The 20,330-nt window shown below is 45.6% G+C and overlaps 1 protein-coding gene across 1 annotated transcript in view; it reads right to left on the bottom strand.

Moving 5' to 3' along the window:
• The window catches only part of DNAH14 (dynein axonemal heavy chain 14), a 183,871-nt gene that overhangs the window by 102,720 nt on the left and 60,821 nt on the right, over positions 1–20,330 (bottom strand). The window contains exons 19-23 of the mRNA XM_073556432.1: positions 18,537–18,641; positions 17,719–17,837; positions 17,546–17,620; positions 16,542–16,629; positions 14,853–15,103 (exon numbers count right to left, since the gene is read on the bottom strand). Coding sequence (XP_073412533.1) covers positions 14,853–15,103; positions 16,542–16,629; positions 17,546–17,620; positions 17,719–17,837; positions 18,537–18,641 — 638 coding nt within the window. The remainder of the gene's footprint in view (positions 1–14,852; positions 15,104–16,541; positions 16,630–17,545; positions 17,621–17,718; positions 17,838–18,536; positions 18,642–20,330) is intronic.

The following is a 20,330-nucleotide window of genomic DNA, read 5'->3' as shown; positions in this document are numbered from 1 at the left end:
AAGGAACCAATAGCAGGGAGACACCGGACAGGGCAGAGCGCAGCACAGGAGGTGCACAGGGACCTGAGAGCCGGGGGTGACGCTGCGCAAGGACTGCAAGCGCCACGGACAAAGACAAACAGGCATCTTACCTGCCAAGACGCCAAGCAGAAATACCCGGTGGGCGCCGCCATGATGGGGCGGAGCCACCGGGTCACGTGCTCCCAGGATGCCCAGCGGCCGGGGAAGGGCGAGAGCGCATGCGCGGGCCTCTGACGCGCCGTGACCCTGTAAAGCCAGACAGGGGACGGCGCGAGGCGTCGGAGGGTGTAACAGTACCCCCTCTCTTACTCCCCTCCTTCTTAAGCTGGGACAGAAATCTTCTCATGATATGAGGAGCATTGATGTTTTCCCGGGGCTCCCATGACCTCTCCTCAGGGCCGAACCCCTTCCAATCAATAAGGAAAAAGGTCCTACCCGTGACGGTCTTCTTTGCCAAGATGTACTTGACATCAAAGGTATCTTCAGCGGTGCTAGGAGGAGGAGCGTGGGACGAAGCAGGGTGAAAGCGATTAAATACTGTAGGTTTGAGGAGCGAGACGTGGAAGGTATTGGGAATCCGCAGAGAGGCAGGTAGTTTTAGTTTATAGGCCACGTCATTGAGGCGACTTAAAACCTCAAAGAGACCAATATAACGTGGGCCCAATTTATAAGAGGGGATTTTAAGTCGGATGAAACGCGAGGATAGCCAGACCTTATCGCCCGGATGATAGGGAGGGGCGTCAAGGCGTTTCTTGTCGGCGTACCTCTTCATCCGATTGCTAGCTCTCTCAAGGGCCCCTTTTGTCTCCTCCCAAATTTTAGAGAATTCTGAGGACAAGGAGTCTGCCGCCGGCACGCCCGAGGCAGGGGACACGGGAAGGGGAATGCCGGGATGCTGCCCAAAAACTACAAAAATGGGAGACTTGGAAGAGGATTCGTTGGGGTGATTGTTGTGGGCGAATTCGGCCCAAGGAAGCAGCGAGACCCAGTTGCTCTGGTGTGCATTAGCAAAATGCCGAAGATAAGAGGTTAACGATTGGTTCGCTCCACTTGGCCGTTGGACTGCGGGTGGTAGGCAGAGGAGAAATCCAGGGCTACCTTCATTGAGCCGCATAGGGGGCTCTCCAGAAACGAGAGGAGAATTGAACACCACGGTCAGACACGATGTGCTGGGGAAAACTATGAAGTCGGAAAATATGATGCACGAAGATCTTCGCCAACTTGGGCGCAGAAGGCAGACCAGGCAGCGGGATAAAATGGGCCAGTTTGGAAAAACGATCCACCACCACCAAAATGACAGTGCAGCCTGAAGATGGAGGTAGATCCGTGACAAAATCCATGGCGATATGGCTCCAAGGGACCGAAGGTACAGGCAACGGATGTAAGAGACCGGAGGGTGACTGTCTTGGGACTTTGTTTCGGGCGCAGGAGGAGCAAGAAGCGGTGAACTCCAAGACGTCCTGACGAAGCGAGGGCCACCAATAATGGCGGGAGATGAGGGATGGAATCTTCTTGGCTCCAGCATGCCCGGCGACTTTAGAGGAGTGTCCCCAACGCAGAACCCTTACTCTGTCATGGTCCAATACCAAGGTCTTGCCAGGTGGTGGATTGACCAAACTTAGAGGAGCTAGTGTGACGATCTTCGCTGGATCGATGATGTGGGCAGGGCTCTCCTCTTCATGGGTAGGGAGAAATGACCTAGATAGCGCATCTGCTTTGGTATTTTTATTACCCGGCCGAAAGTGGAGCTCGAAATCAAAGCATCCAAAGAATAAGGACCATCTGGCTTGCCGAGGGTTGAGCCTTTGAGCAGACTGAACGTAGGCCAAATTCTTGTGGTCGGTAAATATGGTGAAGGGATGGACGGCTCCTTCGAGAAGGTAACGCCATTCCTATAAGGCCAGTTTTATTGCAAGTAGTTCCTTGTCCCCAATAGAATAATTGCGTTCGGGAGGAGAAAAGGCTTTAGAGAAAAATCCACATGTGACGGCCCGACCAGTGGAGGTTCTTTGCAGGAGAACTGCCCCTGCTCCAACAGATGATGTGTCGACCTCGAGAATAAAGGGTCTATCGGCATCCGGACGGTGGAGAACAGGCGCTGTAGAGAATTCCTTCTTCAGAGTTTGAAAGGTGTCCTCTGCCTCAGGAGGCCAGAGGTGGGGATTTGCCCCTTTGCGTACGAGAGCAGAGATAGGCTTGGTTAAGGTGGAGAAATGAGGAATAAATTGCCTATAATAATTTGCACAGCCGAGAAAGCGTTGAATGGCTTTGAGTCCAAGGGGACGAGGCCAGTCCAGGACAGCGGACACTTTCTCGGGATCCATCTTCAGACCAGACCTCGAGACGATGTACCCTAGAAACGGCAGGGATGGTTGCTCGAAGACGCATTTCTCCAACTTGGCAAAAAGGTGGTTTTCCCTTAGACGTTGTAACACTTGCCGTACGTCCCGCCGATGGGTAGAGAGATCCGGAGAGAAGACAAGGATGTCGTCTAGATAAACCACGACACGAGAGTAGAGGAGATCTCGAAAAATATCATTAACGAGCTCCTGGAATACTGCTGGTGCGTTACAGAGGCCAAAAGGCATAACTAGGTACTCATAGTGGCCGTCACGCGTGTTGAACGCGGTCTTCCACTCATCCCCAGCGCGAATTCGGACCAAGTTATAGGCTCCTCGAAGATCAAGTTTGGTAAATATTTTTGCTCCTCTCAGGCGATCAAAGAGTTCGGGGATGAGGGGCAACGAGTACTTGTTCTTTATCGTGATGCTGTTTAAACCTCTGTAGTCGATGCACGGACGGAGCGAACCGTCCTTCTTCTTGACAAAAAGAAGCCTGCGCCTGCAGGAGAGGAAGACTTCCGTATGAAACCCTTGGCCAAGTTCTCCTGAACGTACTCTGACATGGCTTGCGTCTCTGCCGACGAGAGCGGATAAATCCTACCCCTCGGAGGGATGGCTCCTGGGATGAGCTCGATGGGGCAATCGTAGGGTCGGTGCGGCGGAAGGTTCTCGGCCTCCTTCTTGTTAAAGACGTCCGAAAAAGAGCTGTAAGCGATGGGCAACCCGGGGGACATGGAAAGGGGGCGGGAACCACCCACGGGACGCACCGGCAGCAGACACCTCGCCCCATAGGAATCCCCCCAGCGCAGAATATTGCCCTTATGCCAGTCCAAGGTAGGCTCGTGGGCCCGTAACCAGGGAAGGCCAAGAAGAATAGGATGAGAGATGCCCGCTAGGACATAAAAGGCGATCCTCTCTTTGTGCAAGGCTCCTACCTGGAGTTCTACCTCGTGGGTGACTAGGGTAACGGCCTCCTGAAGAGGTTTACCATCCACGGAAGCGAGGATCCGTGGAGTCTCTAAAGTCTTAACCGGGACCGAAAATTTAAGGACCTCCTTGAGCCTAATAAAATTTCCTGCTGCGCCGGAATCCACATAGGCTGCCAAAGAAAAACGTTTACCACCAATGTGCAACAAGTCGGACAGCATGAGGGGTAGAGAGGTATCACACACACCTAGGGAGGCCTCTCTTACCTGACCTAGGCAGAGGAGTTTTCCGGACGTTTCGGGCAGGCACGGACCAAATGAGAGTCACTGCCATAGTAGAAACAGAGACCCTGGGTGCGCCTCTCCTCCCGGCGTTGTCTAGATAGCTTAAGCTGGTCTACCTGCATGGGTTCTGGCATAGAAGCTGAAGCGGATATCCCGGACCGAGGACAGGGCGGTCCACGGATGGCTGGGGAAGAACGAGGAATCCTCCTCTCACGAGCACGTTCCTGGAATCGTAGATCGATACGTGTGGCCAGCGAAATCAGCTCCTCTAAGGCGGTTGGGGTATCGCGTCCAGCCAACTCATCCTTGATTCGACCCGCGAGGCCTCGCCAGAAGGCCCCTACTAATGCCTCATTGTTCCATCCCAAATCAGAAGATAGGGTCCGAAATCGGATGGCATACTGACCCACGGTTTGGGACCCTTGGTGAAGGTTGAATAAGGATTCCGTGGTCGAGGCCAGCCGGCCCGGCTCGTCGAACACTCGACGAAACATTTCAAAAAGGTACTTAGCTGGGAGACCACAGGATTATCCCGCTCCCAGAGAGGATTAACCAATGCCAAAGCGTCTCCCTCAAGATGGGAGACAATGAAAGCCACCTTGGCCCGCTCAGTGGGATATTGCTGAGGCAGGAGTTCGAAGTGGAGGCTGCACTGGTTCAGGAAACCCCGACACAGCTTGGGGTCCCCGTTGTAACGAGGTGGCTTAGCTAGACGGGGCGGTGGGTGAGGAGCCAAAGCTGGGACGGGAGATGCGGCGGCCGACTGAGGGAGAGTAAGCGGTCGTCTATAGAGGCCATATAACGGAGAATATGGGTCTGGGTATCTCTCTGCTGTGCCAGCTCTTGCTGCAGTCCAGCCAATTGGGAAGCGTTCCCAGGATCAGAGGCCTGGAGCGCGGAGAGACGAGAATCCATGGATTTCATGAAAACCATGATACGGGTTTGATTCTCCCGCAAAAAGAGCAACTCCTTTTGAGCTGCAGCAGCTCCAGTGGGGTCTATGGCCTGTTTGTTCTGTTAGGGCTCTAGGTAGAAACCCGAGAGTGGACCCTCTGGGTCGTGGCTCCAGAGCCCCCGAGGGCGAGCGGACCAGATGATGACCACCCCCTATACAGAGGAAGTGTTAGGGGCAGGCCCAAGGGAGATGGAACCACGACAGCCGGAACCAAAAAGGGACGACCCGGGGGGTATACAGGAGAGCAGATCAGAGCGTGGGAGGGTATACGAGGGATTGAGAAGACCCAAGGCAGGAGGAAACAGGCTGTGGAACCGGGAAGGAACAGGACGGAGCCGAGGCCAATAGCTGGTATGGAAGAAGGACACAAGGAGATTAGGAGACACTGGACCTAGGGGTTCTGGCAGAGCACAAGATAGGGGGAAAAAGCACAATACGCAGGAGACAGACAATTACAGAGGCAGCGGTACAGGCGGGAAGCAGGCACAGGAGAATACAGGATGGCGAACAGAGGACCAGGAGAGGGAGGTAGGACAGGAGAACGGAGAAGGAACCAATAGCAGGGAGACACCGGACAGGGCAGAGGGCAGAGCGCAGCACAGGAGGTGCACAGGGACCTGAGAGCCGGGGGTGACGCTGTGCAAGGACTGCAAGCGCCACGGACAAAGACAAACAGGCGTCTTACCTGCCAAGACGCCAAGCAGAAATACCCGGTGGGCGCCGTCATGATGGGGCGGAGCCACCGGGTCACGTGCTCCCAGGATGCCCAGCGGCCGGGGAAGGGCGAGCGCGCATGCACGGGCCTCTGACGCGCCGTGACCCTGTAAAGACAGACAGGGGACGGCACGAGGCGTCGGAGGGTGTAACACATTCTGTGTTGTTCACTCTGGATGTTACACTGATTAATCCGCTGCTAACAGGTTATGGGCCCAGAGTCCTAGAGTTCCAGATCCCCAGAGCACACAGAAAGGAAGACAGCAAAGATGGCCACCAGCAGCAGCAACTCCATGAAGTTTACAGTACCAAGTCTCACTAACCAGAATTATCAATCCTGGAAATTCAAAGTGAAAATGCTGCTGATAAGAGAAGGTATGTGGAAGTACACACAGGAGCCTAAACCTGACCCAGTATCACAAGAGTGGATAGAGATGGATCAGAAAGCACAAAGTACCATATCACTCAGTATAGATGATGATCAGATTGTGCATGTGTGTAAAAGTGAAACTGCAAGAGAAATGTGGGTGCAGCTGCAAAACGTGCATGAGAGGATAAATTTAAGCAATAAACTTTATCTCATGAGAAAATTGTACCAGTCTAAACTACAGAATGGCCAGGATATGCAGGACTACATAACAAGCATTCTAGAGATTGTAGAACGCCTGAGAGGCATTGGGGAAGATTTGAAGGACTTTCATGTAGCCGCATTACTGCTTAGTGGTTTTCCAGAAAACTATGACACGCTTGTAACCGCACTAGATGCGCGCCTAGATGATGAGCTTACATTGGAGTATGTCAGAGGGAAGCTCATAGATGAATATAAGCGGAAAGCGGAAGGTGTAAACAGCAGGACATGCGATGCAGAATCTGCTTTACAGACACAAAATCTAAATGATAACAGAAAGCACCTAAAAGAAACATGTGAATGTTTTGTTTGCAAGAAATCAGGACATTTGAAAGCCGACTGCAGAGTCTGGAAAGCTAGAATGAATCAGCTGAAAAAGCAAAGCAGTCTTCAAAGGGTTAAAAGTGCTGTGTCTGCAGAAAATGATTCCGTGAATACTGAAACTGCATTTACTGTCAGTGTAAATACATCAAAGCATGCATGGTGTATAAACTCTGGAGCAACTAGTCACATGACTAATAACAGGGACTTCTTTTCTAAGCTTAACCAAAGTAAGTCAGAGAAAGTGATTATGGCTAATGGTCAGTACATGACTTCACAAGGTATAGGAGATGGCTATATTGATTGTCAAATCTCACCAACACAAAGCAAGAAGATCCCAGTAAAAGATGTGCTCTATGTGCCTAGTCTTGAGAGTAATTTACTATCTGTGAAGAAACTCACAAAACAAGGAAATGAAGTTACATTTAAGCATGATAGCTGCATCATCTCAAAAGAGGGCCACACACTAGCAGAAGGAAAAATCACAACTGAACTTTACCAGCTTAAATGCAAAGAGTGTGTGTACACTGCTCAGGAAGAAAGGCACAATAACTGCATTCATGTATGGCATAGGCGCCTAGCACACAGAGACCCAGAAGCAATAAGGAAGTTAGTTCAAAAGCAACTAGCTGAGGACATTACAATTGATCTATGTAACTAGATAATGAAATGTACTAGCAGCATCAAAGGGAAAATGTCTAGAAAATATTTTCCTAAGAGAAGTACTACAAGAACAGAATAGACACTAGATTTAATACATACAGATGTCTGTGGTCCAATGAGCACTCAGACTCCTGGGAAGAAGAGATATTTTCTCACATTTATTGATGATCATTCAAGATATACAGTTGTCCATCTGCTTCACAGCAAGAAAGAAGTTCCAGAGAAACTTGAAGTATATCTAGCTGAGGTATATAATAAATTTGGGAGAATGCCAAAGATTCTACGTGCAGATAATGGGACTGAATACACAAGTAATGAGACACAGAGCATTTTAAAGAAAAATGGAATCCTATTTCAGACCACTGTACCGTACAATCCTGAGCAAAATGGTGTCGCGGAAAGAAGGAACCGAACACTCTGTGAAAGTGGAAGAAGTATGTTGTTTGATGCAAATCTGCCCACAGCATATTGGGGTGAAGCAATCATGACAGCTTGCTATCTTCAGAACAGACTACCAGGTAAAGCTACAGAGAAAACTCCGTTTGAGCAATCGAACAGCAGAAAGCCAAAACTACATCATATAAGAATATTCGGAAGTAAAGCGCTTGTACATGTTCCCAAAGAAAGGCGAACTAAGTGGGAATCTCACGCTAAGGAAGGGATCCTGGTAGCCTACAGTGAAACCCAGAAAGGTTATAGGATTCTACACCCAGAAACAAACAAGGTCACAATAAGTAGAGATGTAGTGATTGATGAGAACTTTGTGTCCCCCAAGTTTTGTGACATCACGCCAGTAGTCCAGCTGAAGTCACAATTACAAGACAATAACAAGGAGGATGTAGAGGTCTGGCTGGATTCTTCAACCACGGAAGAGAATCTTGTTTGCAAACTACAAAAATCCCTTTATGGGACCGACGGCTTCTATGAGCCTGTCCACTATTTCACATGACCCCGGAGCATCCAGGTCAAGGTGTCTGTCTGAGTCGACCTGAGGTCTGCTCGCAATCAACCCTGGTGACGGGGAGCGAGAAGCAGGACTTATGGATGCCACAGCACCGGATGGAGTGGGAGACACCGCGAGGATTCCTTCCACTGAGTCTGCCTGAAGTAAGAGCGGCCCCTGCAGGCCGAAGGCTCTAGTGAGGTGGAGGTCCCCTCTAAGGCCGACCAGCCACTGTCCCTGCCCCTATCTGGGGCCTGACGGAACTCAATTGCCCTCGTACTGTGACAGTGATAGGGCCCACTCCGGGGGGCTTGCACATTGGTTGCCTCACAGGGGAGGGCTCCTGGGCGTGATCGGGCTCGCAGGCTTCGCATAATTTTTGGCTCTGGCATGTGGCAAAAAATTAACCCCTCCAGAAATGCATGCGACATAAGGGAATGCAATTTACTTTTCCCAATCATATTGCAGCCAGGTCTAATTCATATGAGGGTTGAAGGGAAAGGAGGTGGGGAAAAAAAACGCCACCTTTAATCGCAGCGAGCCTCCAAGATCGGAGTCACACTTACTGCGTCCTGTGACCCACGTGCTCCTGTCGCTGCCTCTGCGCTGCCCCGCACTCCTGTCCTCCGGGTAGGGCGGGCCGTTCCTCTCCCGGCCGCGGCCTACCTGCCATGAAGCCGAGGGCTCAATGTGTTCGGCGTCCGCCCTAGCCAGGGGGCGGCGCCGGGAATGACGTCACACCGGAGGCGGGACTTCCGCCCGCGGCCCAGTCACGGCCGAAGCCGCGGACTAAATTTTGCCTGAACGCCTGCCTGCCCGCCGCGGGAGGGGGGGGAGCGGACCAGCGGCCCGCAGGCCGAAGGCTCCAGTCCCTGCCGCCGAAACCCGGCACCCACGCCTGGCGGAAGGAGGGAGGAGAGAGGAGAGGGAAGGAGGATTGCTCTACACTTCCTAAGATGCCTGGAGCTTCCCGGAACGCTGCCGCAGGCCCTCCCCAGCCCTTCATACCTGACTCCGGCTCTAACCTGTTGCCACCAGGTAGAGGGGATGGGGTTAGTTTCTGGACGGTGCAGGCACGCTAGCTCCATCTAACCTCTTCAGGGGGTGAGGAGAGGGACCGTCCGCCGCCTTGCAGCACCGTCGTCTAGCGTTGGTGGAGCAGTGGGGGCCGCACAGACTAGTCTTGTGCCTCTGTGCAAGCCCATGGTTTCAATACCTAGGGGTGGACAGGGCTAAGTCCGGCATCGTGTCCCACGTCGCGGGAGAGGATACGTGGAGGGACACTCGCACGTGCTCGCCCGTTGTTGGTTTGGGGAAATCGGACCCTTTCCGTTGCCCCTGTCTCTTCTTCATAAAATAACAAACAAAAATAGATGCCTGGGGAAAAAACCCTGATATGTCCCTCGGTGTGGGAAAGGATACGTGGAGACGATACTCAACACGTGCTCGCCCGCTGTTGGTTTGGGGAGATCGGACCCTTTCAATAGGATCCGTCGCCCCTTTCTTATCTTCATGGAAAAAAAGAGAGAGAGAGAAAAAAAAAAGTCTGGAGAAAACCAGACACGTGTGCCTCCAAAGACACTAAGTAAAAAACTGATTTCCGCCCGCAATAGGGGAGAGGGTGTATACTACGGAGGAGGAGCTAACCTCTTTTTTTTACTTAGTGTCAGCCTCCAAGCGGCAGAAGCATACACCCACAGTATCTGTGTCCCCCAATGAGGCGAAGGAGAAAACATGTGGGAACCTCCCCAAATGTAGGGAGGAAGGTGCTGTAGTCAGATGAGACCAAAATTGAACTTTTTGACCGCCAAGGTAAACACTAAATATGGAGCCAAACAATGCAGCTCAAGAACACCATCCCCACAGTAAAATATGGTGGTGGCAGCATTACGCTGTTGGGGATGTTTTTTGTCATTAGGGACAGGGAAAATGGTTTGAGTCGAGGGGAAGATGAATGGTGCAAAATACAGGGATATTCTTGAGTAAAATCTGTTTCAGTCTGTCAGTGATTTGAGATTGGGAAGGGGGTTCACCTTCCAACAAGATGATGACCCAAAGCATACTGCTAAAGCAACACTTGACTGGTTTAAAGGGAAACACGTAAATGTTTTGGAGTGGACTAGTCAAAGCAGAGACCTTAAACTAATTGAGAATCTGTGGTCAGACTTGAAGATTGCTGTTCACCACAGGAAACCATCTAACTTGAAGGAGCAGGAGAAGTTTTGCCTTGTGGAATGAGCAAAAATCCCAGTGGCCAGATGAGGAAAAGTCAAAGAGACTTATCTAAAGTGACTTGCAGCTGTAATTGCCACAAATGGAGGCTCTTCAAAGTACTGACTATAGGGGGTGAATAGTTATGCACACTGAACTTTTCAGTTATTTTCTCCTATTTATTGCTTGCTTCACAATAAAAAGTAAACCAAATGTTCATAGTTGTAGGCATTTTCTTTCAATGAACTGATGCAAACCCTCAAACAAACTGTGAAATTCCAGGTTGTGAGGTAGCAAAAAAAATGAAAAAAATATGCAAACGAGGTTGAATATTTTTGTAAGCCACTATAGATACAAATAGTACTGCCTCCTTGTAAATGAAGCAAGCCAGATAGTACTGCCTGCAGATAGTACTGCCTTCTGTTTCTTCCTGTACATGGGGTAGGTATACATAGTACTGCCTCTGTCTTTCCCTCTACATTTTATAGGTACAGATAGTACTGCCTCCCTGTCTCTTTGTGTACATAATGTAGGTACAGATAGTACTGTCTCCCAGTCTTTCTCTGTAAATTATGGACAGTATGTTCCTATAATACTACCTCAAATTCTTTACCCATAAGGAAGGCAGTACTTTCTGTACATGATTTAGGTATAGATAGGTACAGTCTCCTTGTCCTTTGTATGTACAGACAGAAATGCCTACCAGTCTCTTTTTGTAAATGAAGGCACAGACAGTACTGCCTTTTTGTCACTTTCCATAAATAACATACAGTTAGGTCCATATATATTTTGACAGAGACAACATTTTTCTAATTTTGGTTCTGGACATTACCACAATGAATTTTAAACAAAACAATTCAGATGCAGTTGAAGTTCAGACTTTCAGCTTTCATTTGAGGGTATCCACATTAACATTGGATGAAGGGTTTAGGAGTTTCAACTCCGTAAACATGTGCCACCCTGTTTTTAAAGAGACCAAAACTAATTGGACAATTGACTCCAAGGCTATTTCATGGGCAGGTGTGGGCAATCTCTTTGTTATGTCATTCTCAATTAAGCAGATAAAAGGCCTGGAGTTGATTTGAGGTGTGATGCTTGTATTTGGAAAGTTTTGCTGTGAAGGAAACATGCGGTCAAAGGAGCTCTCCATGCAGGTGAAACAAGCCATCCTTAAGCTGCAAAAAAAGAAAAAACCCATCCGAGAAATTGCTACAACATTAGGAGTGGCAAAATCTACAGTTTGGTACATCCTGAGAAAGAAAGAAAGCACTGGTGAACTCATCAATGCAAAAAGACCTGGGCGTCCAAGGAAGACAACAGTGGTGGATGATCGCAGAATAGTCTCCATGGTGAAGAGAAACCCCTTCACAACAGCCAACCAAGTGACCAACACTCTCCAGGAGGCAGGCGTATCAATATCCAAATCTACCATAAAGAGAAGACTGCATGTAAGTAAATACAGAGGGTTCACTGCACGGTGCAAGCCACTCATAAGCATCAAGAATCAAAAGGCTAGACTGGACTTTGCTAAAAAACATCTAAAAAAGCCAGCACAGTTCTGGAAGAACATTCTTTGGACAGATGAAACCAAGATCAACCTCTACCAGAATGATGGAAAGAGAAAAATATGGCGAAGGCGTGGTAGAGCTCATGATCCATAGAATACCACATCATCTGTAAAACACGGCGGAGGCAGTGTGATGCCTTGGGCATGCATGGCTGCCAGTGGCACTGGGTCACTAGTGTTTATTGATGATGTGACACAGGACAGAAGCAGCCGAATGAATTCTGAGGTATTCAGAGCCATACTGTGCGCTCAGATCCAGCCAAATGCAGCCAAACTGATTGGTCGTCGTTTCATACTACAGATGGTCAATGACCCAAAACATAAAGCCAAAGCAACCCAGGAGTTTATTAAAGCAAAGAAGTGGAATATTCTTGAATGGCCAAGTCAGTCACCTGATCTCAACCCAATTGAGCATGCATTTCACTTGTTAAAGACTAAACTTCAGACAGAAAGGCCCACAAACAAACAGCAACTGAAAACCACCGCAGTGAAGGCCTGGCAGAGCATCAAAAAGGAGGAGACACAGCGTCTGGTGATGTCCATGAGTTCAAGACTTCAGGCAGTCATTGCCAACAAAGGGTTTTCAACCAAGTACTAGAAATGAACATTTTATTTACAATTATTTAATCTGTCCAATTACTTTTGGTCCTTTTAAAAACAGGGTGGCGCATGTTAAGGAGCTGAAACTCCTAAACCCTTCATCCAATTTTAATGTGGATACCCTCAAATGAAAGCTAAAAGTCTGAACTTCATCTGCATCTGAATTGTTTTGTTTAAATTCATTGTGGTAATGTCTAGAACCAAAATTAGAAAAATGTTGTCTCTGTCCAAATATATATGGACCTAACTGTAGATACAGATAATACTGCCTTCTTGTCACTTTCCATAAATATAGTGTAGGCACAGTGTTATATCATTGCCTCGCATGGCTGGTATGGGTTGTCCTACTCACTGCGTGCACAACTCTGCTCCTCCCAGTGTTAGACCATCTCCCTGAGCTGCCTTGTGCAATCACTTTATGCATTGCTACATCCTCCATTTTCTGGCCATAGGGAAACACGGCCAAACTCTGCAGGAATTTAAAACCACTGTGTGCTGCATAGTTTTGCTTCCCTGGCCTTTCCCCTGTCAGCAGTGGATATATCAGGTAGCGCCTCCCTCCACTCCTTTCCTAAGCTTAGGTTTTATTTGCAGTTTGTCTCTCGTTCCCTGCCTAGGTGCATTGTTGTCTTGATTCTCCTGTTGTTTACTCTTCCAGTCTGATCTCTCCAACTCCTGACCCCGGCTTCGTATTTTGAACCTGTGCTACCCGCCCTGACCTCGGACTGTTTGACCACCTCTTGGTCTTCACCGCCCTGTGCTTCTGACCTGCAGGTCAGCCACTGCGGGTCTGGGGACTGCCTTGAAGTGGCACCTGGTGACTACCCTAATGGCCCAAGCCTATCCTCACCATCAGAGGCCATCGTGAAGACCAGGTAGTCAATTAGTTACACCCCTCCAGGTCTAGCCCACACCCACCATAGTCACACACAGATAGTACTGCCTCCTTGTCTCTTTCTGTAAATTGCATAGGTGTAACAAAATAAAAGCTGAAACTTACAAAGAGATGCTATGGAGAAAATCATGGTGACAGGAATCAGAAATAAAGAGATGAATAATTATACCATCTCATGAGATCTGCATGTAACTGGGCATTCGGACACTGTCCAAGGGCGCACAGAACTATTTGTGAGCTGCAGACCCCTGTGTCTAAAAGGCCATGGAGTCTGCATGTAACCATTAATTGGGAGAATAATGGGGACGATTGCCGCTTTAATCTTCACCTGCCACACCGGTATAAATCTCATTATGTGGCACTGTGTGGCGGTATATTATGCAGAAGATAATCTGTAATGTTATATGTACATATTTTACTGTCTATTTCCGATCCCTTATCCCGCGCAGCGACTTGTAAATGTAGACGCTAATAACCCACGTAATATGACTCAATACCCCAAACTAAAACTATCATCCTTCTGTAATCCCCACATGCAAATATATTATATTTTTGTATCCGCAACAAAATATATCTGCAGAATAACCCCCAATACGAGAGGATGGGAGTTATAGTAAGCGCACCTGGAACAAAAGCTTTTAGTAAGATTTTCTGCATTTAGATGAGGCGGTTGTAGTCATTAGTCTGCCAGCTAATAGATGAGGGTCCTGAATGGAGGACCCCTCCACTTATGCAGAAGTCACACCTTAAATATCTACAGAACTAGGAAATCTGGGTCTGCTCCTCCTTTCTTTCTAAAAAGGGATTGTCAAAGTTAGAAAACTCACATCCATATTCTAATATAAGGGTGGCCCTGTGTTCAGGACCCTCATCTCTTAATCAGAGTGGAGAGAAGTGACAAAGAGTCTCTATTCTGGACTCGACCTGAATGGAAGGTGTGTAATGCTTCATTTCTCCTGCAGGGGCACTGCAGAGAAACAAAACACTTATTGATTGATTCTAACCCATTACAGCAGATCATTTGGGGCACCAGTAGCAAATCGTAATCAGCAGGGATTGACCAAAGCAAAACACCCCTTAATGATCTCCACCTCATCCCTACACATTAGACAGACGTCAGATGAATGATCGACAGCTAGGTCCCCCCGAGTCTTCTATACGGCCTTGGCTTGGCTGAGTGATCCTGTGTTCTCTGTCCACGTGCTGGACTCTTTCCTCCCCTGAAGTCATGTGTCAGGGGGAAATTGATATTAGATTGTCGAACTATCCCGATTTTAGACTAATATATATGGGGGACTATAGAAGCCATCAATATTCGATTAGTAGAGGTCCAACCATTTGCCTCACTCCAACTGATCAGCCATTTAAAGGGGTGAAGTGACATGATTGTTTACCCTGCTCTGTACTGCCCAACTTTTGGCAGTGGCTGTATAAGGTATTGCACGGCAGTCTTATTTAAGCCAATCAGGTTTTATTTTTTACATAGGTTAAATTAAATTCATAACCCTCTTACAACATGTCTCCACCATCCCGAATCTCCTCCTGTTCTCCCTACCCGCTCTTATGCCTCCATTGGTCAATAAAATTTGCTCCTTGAAAGCTGGTAAGCTGCGGGGAGTTGTAGTCGGCCATTCTTCTCCCATGCAGACGCAGTAGGTGAAATGTTGACCATGCAGAATGAGGTCCTACCAATCTTTCCGAGTGCTCGCGCTCTGGCTGATAGAGGGAATGGTGAGCAGGCGGACCCATTAATGACGTCCATACAGAATGGTGGGACCTACCTCGTCCACTCGAAGTCTTCGGCAGTAAACACCTTGTTCCGTACTAAGTCGGTCAGGACGTCCCGGCAGTGCACATAGAGAGTGAGGAGAGCCTCCAGGGTTTTCTTCTGGTGGAGAAGAATGACCTCTACAGCCAGTTCTGACAGATCACCAAGATGCTTCTCCAGGATGGAAAGGACGGCTCTCAGCTCTGACTCTGGGTCCTCGCTAGAGAAGCCCTTCAGACAGTCCTTACTGAACATTATCTGGCTCTGTGAGAAAAAAAATACAAACCTCTCATTTATTTCAAGAAAAGAACATCTCACCAACCATTAGGCATGGTGGTGGATCAATCATGCTTTGGGATTGTGTTGCAGCCAATGGCACAGGGAACATTTCATGGGTGAAGGGAAGAATGGATTCAATGGAATTTCAACAAAGTCATGATGTAAAGATAACACCATCTGTAAAAAAGTTGAAGGTGAAAAGAGGAAGAGGAAGAGGATGGCTTCTAAAAATGGATAATGATCCCATACACACGTCACAGTCCACAATAGACAACCTCAAAAGGCGCAAGCTGAAGGTTTTACAATGGCCCTCACAGTCCCCTGATCTGAACTTCATTGAAAATCTGTGGCGAGACCTCAAAATAGCAGAGGAAGCAAGACGACCCAGGAATCTCACAGAACCGGAGGAATTCTCCAAAGAAGAAAGATTGGAGGAAAATCCCTCAAATAAGAACTGAAAGACTCTTGTCTGGCTACAAAAAGCATTTGCACATCAGTACAAATACGACGATACCAAATGTGTTCCGCTACGAGAGACTGACAAACTGAACACTGCTGCATTTAAAAGGAGGGCAAAGGGGCGCCATTTTCTGATATCTGTATGTTTTTTATGTTTGTGTTGATGGAGCTTGCTAGGGCTTTTTTTTTTTTTTTTTTAAGCGGAGTGCTGTAGTTTTCATTGGTGCATACAATGTTTTGATCGCTTGTTACTGCAGTTTTTGGGGCCATTACAGCGACCAAATCAACAAAAATTCGGGTATTTTCTTTTTTTTTTCTTTTGGACGTTTAAATTACGCTTTTAATCATTTTATAATTTGATAGTTCAGACTTCTTTATGGAAATGACAATACCAAATAGATCTCATTTATTTATTTCTTTAACTGGAGAAAAGTGTGGAGGTGTAGCAAACTTTAATATATTTTTTATCTATATTAATATATTTTTTTTTTACATTTTTTCTTTATTTTTTAGTCCCTTAGGAGACATGAACATGTTATCGCTAACACTAGACAATGTAATATTGCAGTACTGAAGTATACAGTTAAATGGCTTGGATTCAAAGGAGGACCAACATGGCAGCCATGGGTGACCATCAGCAGGCTCCTGCCCGCCATGCTAACCTATTGGCAACCTGCGATCACAGAGATTTTAAAAGTGGGATGACATAAAACACAAAATATATTAGAAAGTTGAAATATTTTAGATTTACACACAACCAGTAAAAGCCGTTTTGGTGGCGTTTTTGAATTGATCTCTAGCTGGAGAATAAAACTTTAGTTTCCGTTGACTCCTCTGGGGAAAATCTGCTCCTGTACACGACTCAGACTGCAAAAAAATCTATGGAATCACAAGCAGATCTACAAAACTCCACAGGAAAACATTACCGGTGACTGCTCAGCGCCGGGGTCTGTAACACACGTACCACTACAAGAATGACCTGTCCTGGGTGGGAGAGTGTCCATTTCTTAAAATCTGACTTTTCCCAATCCAACACCCCAACTCTCATCATCCTGGGAAGAAAATATTATTAGATTATTACTACTTCACATTATCTTACAGATATAGATAGATAGATAGATAGATAATAGATAATAAATAGAGATAAATAATAGATAAATAATAGATAGACACATAGATAATAGATGATAGATAATAGACAGATAATAGATAATAGACAGATAATAGATAGATAGATAAATAATAGACAGATAGATAATAGATAGATACATAGATGGATGATAGATCGATAGCTAATAGATAGCTAATAGATAGATAGATACAGATAACAGATAGATAGCTAATAGATAGCTAATAGATAGATAATAGATAGATAATAGATAGATAACAGATAGATAGATAATAGACAGATAGATATATATAATAGATAGACAGATAGATATATAATAGACAAATAATAGATAGATAATAGATAGATAGATGATAGATAGATAGATAGATAGATAAATAGATGATAGAGATAGATCGATAGATAGATAATAGATAAATAATAGATAGATAATAGATAGAATAGATAGATAGAAAGATGATAGATAATAGATAGATAACAGATAGATAATAGATAGAAAGATGATAGATAATAGATAGATAACAGATAGATAGATAATAGATAGATATATATATATAGATAATAGATAGATAGATAATAGATAGATAACAGATAGATAGATAATAGATAGATATATATATAGATAATAGATAGATAGATAATAGATAGATAACAGATAGATAGATAATAGATAGATATAGATAATAGATAGATAGATAGATAATAGATAGATAGATAGATAATAGATAGATAGATGATAGATAATAGATAGATAATAGATAACAGATAGATACTGTAGATAATAGATGATAGATAACAGATAAATAGACAGAGCGAGCCGTATCTGGGTGAGCTCTCACTTCTTGATGACGTCGTACACACCGGTCTCCACATTTCCCAGCCATTGCTCCGCTGAGCCCCGGACTCGGACATTTCTGCAGAGAGCAGCACAGTAATTACTGTAAACCTTACACAATGTTCCCGGCTAATGACTTGTGTTAATTAAAAGTAACAATAAGGTAATTTGCGGTACTTCGGCATGCAGATTTTCTCCCCTTCCGCAGATATAATCATCTCCACCTCGGGGGAACTGTTCAGATGATGTTTTATGTCCAATTGTTGGATATTCTCAAAACATTTCACCAGGTGGGGCTGCGTTATAGAAGAAGTCAGACATTTCTTAAAGGGAAAGTACAGCACTACAAAAACACTAGAAATGGCGCCACCTTTGTCCATGGGTTGTGTACGGTACTGCAGCTCAGCTCCATTATAGTGAATAAGACTGAGCTGGAATTACACACACAGCCTATGTTTTTCATAGTTCTCTACAATCCCTTTCAAAGGGAATGGACAACTCTGGGGACATTTCTTTTTTTACTGAAAAGCATGTATTTTGGGCAACAAAATATTTTTTTTGCAATTAGGTGTCATTAAAAATATTGTACTGTTTGGTCTATAGGCTTCTTTTCCCCTGCACATTGCTGGTTGCAGAAGGAGTTAACTGAAATTCTGTCAGTGAGCTCATACTGACAAGTATCTCTTTAATCTGTCTCCTCATTTATATGTGCTGATTATGACCACATCAGAGTTGGACGGGACTTTCATGTGGTCATAAATCTGCTGAGATGAAGGAAGATAAGAGTTATGAACTGTCTATTCTCAGTTAACTCATTCCACACTCTAGAAAGTGCAGATAAAAAAAAAGAGCCTGTAAATGATACAAAAATAAATTTAAGGAACCCAATCCCAAATAAGAATTTAGCCAAAGACATGCATTTAAGTAAAAAAAAATGCCCCACAGATGTCAATATCCTATAAGGATTAAAAAAAAAACTTTTAAGGATCACTTGCCTGGACAACATTGGGGTTTTTGCTGTCAGCCAAGATGGAGAGAAGGTCATCATTGCTGAGGAAGTAGAATCTTGGGAAAACCCTACGTTTGATTTCTAAAAAGTCCTGGTAGGAAAGATAAACAGTGGACAGTGGGTTATTACCACCACCAGCATGGTGACCAGGCTCCCAAGGGCCAATCAGATTCTGCAGACATGATGTTTTCTTAAAGGGGGTTTTCCAAGAACACCAAATGCCTATCCTCTGATTGTAACTTCATTATTTTTTGATCTGCTCCTCACTAAATTCTCCCCTCTACAATCTATCCTGAATGCAGCAGCCATGCTCATATTTCTGTCCAGCTGCTACACCAATGCCTCCACCTTGTGCCAGTCATTGCACTGGTTACCCAGCTACAGAACACAACACACTCGCCCACAAACGCTCTTCAGTTCTGCATGACCCTCCACCTCATTCTCATCTCTGTCTACCACCCTGCCCATGCTTTTCACAGTGCTGCATCGACCTACATTTCCTTCCTCATCTCTGTATACAATCAGACCCGTCCTATCCAGAACTGCACTACACTACAACTCCTCCTCATCTGTCTACTACCAAATAGGTCCTCTCCACAGTGCTGCATTGCCATACGTCACCTTCCTTTCCATCTATCAATGATAATAGCCACAATTATTTGAACCTTCCTTTCTCATCTTTAAGACTTTTCTTGTGCTACCCCAGTTATCTAGAATGCTCTACCCAAGATAATCAAATTAATTTCCAACATTTTTCCGCATGCCCTTGTGTGGTTTCTTACAGATATTATCCAACAAGAGTTGGTTTAGTTCTACACACTTTATCTGGCCTCCACTGATCTTTGTCTATTACAATGTTGTTTTTAGCTAAAAGATTCATATCCACAATTATTTGAGCCTCCCTTTCACATCTTTAAGACTTTTCTCATGCTGCACCAGTTCTCTGGAATTATCTACCTGAGATAATCAGGTTAATTCCCAACATTTTTCAGCACGCCCTTGTGCTGTTTCTTACAAATATTACCCAACAAGAGTAGGCTTAGTTCTACATTCTTCATCAGGCCTCCACTGTTCTTTGTCTATCACAAAGATGTTTTAGCTAAACAGTTAATATCCACCATTATTTGAACCTCTTTCTTATCTTTAAGACCTTTCTCGTGTTGCACTAGTTCTCTGGAATGCTCTACCCAAGACAATTAGGTTAATTCTCAACATTTTTCACAATGCCCTAAACATACATCTCTATTATTATACTATCCATCATGAAATCCGACAATAAGATAAGGGAGTGGTAGAACATTGGATTTTGGTATGGCTGGATGCCAAATCATGACCACGCCTTCTTACAGCTATCTGCCAGTGCACAGATTTTCAATCTTGACCCCAAATTTTAAAGGATGGAGTTAAAAAATTGTATGACCCCACAATGCAATGTCTATAAATTCCAGCAGATGTTTTGAAGATGGATAGATGTCCTTATTCCCCTTGTAAGGTTCAAGTCCCTAACTTCAGTTGTTGCAAAACTGAAAGTCTCAACATACCATGGAAGCCTGTTGCTGTCAGGTTACGTTAGGACTCGCAGTTGTAGCAAAATAGCAGCTGGAGAGTCAAAGATCAGAGACTTTAAAAGGAATAGTCCATATTTACATTTATTCTGCCATGTAAAGATCGCTATACAATTTGGAGAACTAATTCAAGAAGGGGTGCTGTTGGTATCATAAAGGTTTGTATCACCTTGAGTGTTAAATACCCAACAGTTTACAAACCCCAAAAAATGCAA

The sequence above is a fragment of the Dendrobates tinctorius genome, unplaced genomic scaffold, assembly GCF_039654945.1.
Source record: "Dendrobates tinctorius isolate UK_male_01 unplaced genomic scaffold, ASM3965494v1 ptg000232l, whole genome shotgun sequence".
NCBI lineage: Eukaryota > Metazoa > Chordata > Amphibia > Anura > Dendrobatidae > Dendrobates > Dendrobates tinctorius.
The sequence above is the reverse complement of the archived record's forward strand: the minus strand, read 5'-3'. Positions and strand labels throughout refer to the sequence as shown.